This window comes from Carassius carassius, chromosome 17 (genome assembly GCF_963082965.1).
Source record: "Carassius carassius chromosome 17, fCarCar2.1, whole genome shotgun sequence".
NCBI lineage: Eukaryota > Metazoa > Chordata > Actinopteri > Cypriniformes > Cyprinidae > Carassius > Carassius carassius.
Genome location: NC_081771.1, coordinates 1,362,501 through 1,368,174, shown reverse-complemented (window position 1 = coordinate 1,368,174; position 5,674 = coordinate 1,362,501). Strand labels below are relative to the sequence as shown.

Sequence of the window (5,674 nt, the reverse complement as noted above, 5' to 3'; positions counted from 1 at the left end):
CCACACTGAAAGAAAAACTCAAGGTGGAAGATTGAAGGTTGATTTAAACACCTAGTGTACATTTATATACTGTATATAAATAAAAAAAACAACCACAAACATCTCATTTAACATTTTTATTACGGACAAAATGAAACAAAAGGCATAGTGACACAAAATGACCTGGCTGGCAAGGAAAGAAAAAAACATCATTCAAAAAGTAAAAATAAAAGCAATTGTCATCATCATCATCATCATCATCATAAAAAAACTAAACAAACAAAAAACAAAACACTATAGAATTCAAATAATGGTGTTATAAGCAAAATTGATCTCATATTGTTCATAAATAGAAACCTGTTAAACATTATTAAATATTAACTGATGGGCAAGTTGTTGATAACAGTTTTCAAATAATTATCATAGCTGACTTTACAAATAAAATAACTACAATTGGCAGGTTTGTACACAAATTAAATGTCTTAGAAGTTATTCTTTTTATTCAACTAAAAATAGTATGCTACAGTAGAAAAAAATAAAAATAAAATAAAATAAAACGTTCGACTAAATGATCAAATGTATTTAATTTTTTCCCCACAAAACTTAAAGATGAGATCAACACAATAGAACATCTAGCAAAAGCTACTAGAAAACTATAGACCCACTGTTGGTTTACTGTGTGCTGTATTATCTCACACTGAGAACATAATAGTTCACCTTTACATGTAATATTGGTGGATTTAATGTCAGTCAAGACCAGGCAAAAGAAATGACCCGGGTTTCAACAGAACCACTGCTTCAGGCTTGAAACAAACTCTATGCAAGCACAAAAATGTGAAATGCGGTGCATCATCTGTGTTTTCACAAGTGGCGAGGTTAACATAAACTGAAGAGAATCTTGCTGAATAATAAGGATTAATGGCACAAACGTTTGGAAACTGCCCTTGCAACATGTCAGTGTTCACGTCCTTGCGTGAAGATTGTTTCTGGCCTTTGACCTGAATCTGGGACATTTACGCTTCTATACGTCGCATGTAGAACCTGAGAGTAAATCGACAAAGCTGATCAAATCACCTCACTAGTTTGGCTGTGAACATGCTTCGTAAAACCGTACGTTTGCGATCTCAGAGTTATTGAAGTCTATTTCTGCTACTGAATAAAAAACAGATAATTTAATCTTTTTATCTCACAGTTCTGAGTTTTTCCTTAGAGTTGTGTGATATAAACTCGCAAGTTTGTATCTTGCAATTCTGACTTTTTTCTTGCAATTGTGACTGTCTCAGAATTATATCTCGCAATTCTGAGATAAAAGTTAGAATTTCTAGTTTTATCATGCAATTCTGAGAAAAAGTCTGAACTGCAAAACGAAACTTGCAATTGCAAGAAAAAAAGAATTGTGAAATAAAAAGACACAATTACCTTTTTTTTTTAATTGTGTATTCAGTGATGGAAACAGACTTCCATACAGTCATGCTTTAAAACCAAAAATGAGGCTCTGATGAATCGGGGAGCCTAAATGGAGAGCCAGGTCATGCAGTCTGTCATGGTTTTTGCCATAGATCTTTTTTTCACACCAGTGAGCACAGATTTTAATGCAAGATTGTGTACGTGTGGAAACTCTTCTGATATCACCTGCACAGGCTGTTCAGTTACACAACACACAAATACACTCACACACACTCATTCAAACCGGCACGCATTCACAAAATACCATTTAAAATACAAATCAATGAATTAAAAGTAATATTAAAGAAGAAAAAGAATATCTGGACTTCATCTTCCCAATTTGACCCCCCCCAAAAAAAAGTGATATTTACAATCACACTGTGACAGATCAACAAAGACCTACACGGGTCTTTAAAATTACAAAAAGAAGTTGTTTGTATCAATTTTTCCATTTGTGTATTACTTTTTTCCTGTCTATTTTATTTTTATTTTTTGCCTAAAATTCACATTATTAGCATTAGTTGAACAGCAACGTATCGCACTCAGAAGAGTATTTTCTCTAAAGTAAAGGACCTGTTATCAGCCAAAAGAAGCGCTATGTTGCAAGCAGGAAATAAATACAACAGTAAGTACAACAGCAAAACAAAAAAAAATGAAAATAAAATAAAAATGAGACCAGAGGGAAAGTAACTGAGAAACTACGAGGAGAGATCTCCTCTGTTTTAGTTAAAGCTCATTTGCCCTGAGGGCCAGTTTAATGGTAGTTTGCTTTATTTGTTTTTTTCCTTTTCGTTTTTATATACATCTTTTTTTGTGTTTTTCTTTTAAGTTTATTCAGAGACAGGGTGAGTGCTCTCTGAGGTCTCTGACGGAGAGGCCTGTACATTTTTAAGTGCTTGGCAAAAATGAAAGGATCACTAGTAGTCTTCAGAACGCGTACACACACACATCCTTCTAAAAACGAATGAAAAATGACACTGAGGGAAACTGATGATGTCTGGGAAGGGTGCCGTGGACTCCCTGGTGTTGTTTCATCTTTTCTCTTTCCGTTCTCCTTGTTTTGCTTCAAGTGAGGTAGAGTGGCTTGTCCCTGCCTATCATACTGCCACTGTGAAACAATGAGAAACAAACGAGTTTCAGGAAAACGTTAATGCCTTGCTTTTTTTTTTTAAACTGCAAAAGTTCTCCTGAGAAAATTTTCAGCCAACAATGACAATTGTGTCATTATTGACTCACCCTCATGTCACTCCACACCAAAATTCAAACCAATCCACTGAACAAAAATAAAGATATTGAGCAAAATGTCTGAGCAACCAAAAAAAAAAAAGCCTTAACATCGTAACATCAATCCTAGGGCTGTGATGAAGAAAATGCAAATGGAATTGCAGAATAAAATATTGCCATAAAAAGACATAAAAATGGAATTTACTGTACAACATAGAATGTCAAGGAATGTGTCAAATTTTGAAAGAATAAATCAAAATAGGGTCAGTACACTTAAATCACGACATGGACCATTGTATTTTTGATTTTATTTGTAAAAAACGGAATAAATTAAGTTATTTTTATGAATTAGAAATGCTTTTTGATTATTAATTAACCATTAAAATGTAATCCGGAAAAAAATTAACAGAAAACACAGAATTTGTAAAAAAAAAAAAAATATATATATATATATAAATGGAATTTGAGAGAAAAATCATAGTACCCTAAAAATGTTCTTTTTAGTAAACTTTTAATAAATTTATGTTCAATTATATTACATTTTATTGATTTAACCATTAAACAGAGTCCAGAAAAAAATGAAAATGAAAATAAAAATGGAATTTGAGAAAAAAAATTATAAAAAGGATTACTATATTCACTCAAAGTTTTCTTCAGATCTATCATATGACTTTAGAACACTAAAAACCAAGGTAATGAAAATTAAGATGCTTTTTGTCAGTACTTTATAGAAGTTTGAACATTCGGCTAAATATATATTTTTGTGTTCCACATAAGAAAGTCATACAGGTTTGGAATGACATGAGGTGAATAAATAATGACAGATTTTTCATTTTTGGGTGTACTAGTCTTTTAACTTTGTTATTGTATGTGGTTTTTGCATTGCATTGTTATATTACAGAATAAATAATTCATGCCGCACTGCTCTGAAACCACACACACTGCCTACACACGCTCACAGTGTCCCCTGATACCATGACACACACGTCTCATGGGACAAGCGCAGTTAACATTGTAACAAACACACTGTTTACCTGCAGTGGTTTCCGCCACATTCCCGGTTGCAGTACTCGCTGTCCCAGTCGGGGTTCTGGCCCGCTGGGTTCGGAGCCCCTGGAGACTGAGACCCCCCCACACTCTTCTGATACTCGGACTGTAAGTGAGAGAATCCCTAGAAGAGAGAGAACACACATACAGTATATTATTAGCATTTTAAGGCCAGATACATATGCAATTATACAAATATAAATGCTTGGTCAATGCAATGCAAGTGTGAGGCCCTAATTTACATACTTAACATACAAAACTGTAATTTTAATTAAATTCTGAAAATGTAAAGCATGCTATTTAAAGATTTAAAAAACATACCAAGAATGAAACCTATAATTTATTTCTCACTTCTCATTTTCTCACAGCTGATAAAATGCTCTCTTTTAATTCTTCACTGCAGGGAGGTGCTAAACACTGATGGTGCTTTGAAAAATCAGACCTTTTCACTTCACACGGCATCTTTTGATAAAGACAACACCTTCAAAACAACACATCCTCCACCCCAGTTCTCACTTCATCTCATTTCACCTCACACTGCAACCGCTAGCTGCTCGCTTAAGATGACCTTTCCTTTTCCAGCTTAACTTCATAACAATTTCCCAACATTAGTTCCGGCTAAAACTCTGATCACCACTATTACAGACTTTAACAAAAACCAGGGGATAAATACTGTGTGTTTCATTGGTTTTCCACAGAAAAATAAGATTTAAAAAAATTACACCTTAGATCATGGCAAGTTTGGAATGCAATACAACCATACTGTTTACTGCACACTGCAAATATACACTGTATGCTATTTTTTTTCCCCCAAAATAGTAATTTCAAGCATTGTAGCATCGATAAATGTTACCATGGCCAAGTTTGGAAAATATGTTATATATTGTATAATAAAAAAAAAATTGGTACGCAACTTTATGTTTAAATTAAGAAATCACGTCCAGATATAATTTAGGAAAGATGTTATTTGCATTTAGAAAATCAAATGAACGCTGGAAATGAAGTTCAAGTTGAGCGCATAACATTATAGGATAGAGTTGTACAGTTGTACATTTGTGACCCTGGAGCACAAAAGCAGTCATAAGTAGCACAGGTACCAATAGCCAACAATACATTGTATGGGTCAAAATTGTAGATTTTTCTTTTATGCCAAAAATCATTAGGATATTAAGTAAAGATCATGTTCCATGAAGATATTTAGTAAACCTCCTACCGTAAATATATCAAAACTTTATTTTTGATTAGTAATATGCATTGCTAAGGAGTTCATCTGGACAACTTTAAACACTATTTTCTCAGTATTTATTAATTAATATTTAATATTTTATTCTAAATATCCCTACAAACCATACATCAATGGAAAGCTTATTTATTCAGCGTATTCATGCATAAATCTCAGTTTCAGTCAGTTGACCCTTATGACTGATTTTGTGGTCAGGGTAACTGGTAACTGGGAAATTTCTATGCACAAAATTCAATGGCAGTGTGCCGTTCCAGCGGTACCCCATAAACACAAGCACATGTGGTGTTTCCCAGCATGCACACTAACCTGCTGTCCTGGGGGTGGGGAGTGCAGCGGAGCCTGGAGGCCCATCTGGTGAGAGATGATTGGCTGTGACTGGACCTGCTGCATGCGGATTGGCTGGTTGAGGAGGGAGCCCTGGTGCAGAGAGAGCTGCTGGTGGAGGGGAGGGCTGATCTGGAAGGATGCTGGGGGAGAGGCACTGAGCGCGGGCAGCATGGCTGAACGGGGCAGGCCGTGTCTGGGAGCCCCCGCCGCGTAGCTCTGGAGGTCTGAGAGAGGAAAGGGGCTGGGGCCCAGGTACGGGGAGGAGGGCTGGGGTGGGACGCTGTACAGGGAGGCGTTGGGGCCCATCATGTGTGACGACGGCTGACTAGACTGGACACTTTTGTTCTCCACCGGGTCACTGTAGGTCTGACAGAGAACATGCACATCATATTGATGCTATATACAAAC

At 35.7% G+C, this 5,674-nt stretch overlaps 1 protein-coding gene across 5 annotated transcripts in view; it reads right to left on the bottom strand.

Moving 5' to 3' along the window:
* Positions 1–1,216: 1,216 nt before the first annotated feature.
* tox2 (TOX high mobility group box family member 2) overlaps positions 1,217–5,674 on the bottom strand; it is a 112,829-nt gene continuing 108,371 nt past the window's right edge. For all 5 annotated transcript variants that reach the window (XM_059570360.1, XM_059570361.1, XM_059570363.1 and 2 more), the window contains 3 exons: positions 5,246–5,632; positions 3,684–3,820; positions 1,217–2,533 (listed from right to left, as the gene is read on the bottom strand). In XM_059570360.1, the coding sequence (XP_059426343.1) occupies positions 2,491–2,533; positions 3,684–3,820; positions 5,246–5,632 (567 nt within the window). In that variant the 3' untranslated portion in view covers positions 1,217–2,490. The remainder of the gene's footprint in view (positions 2,534–3,683; positions 3,821–5,245; positions 5,633–5,674) is intronic.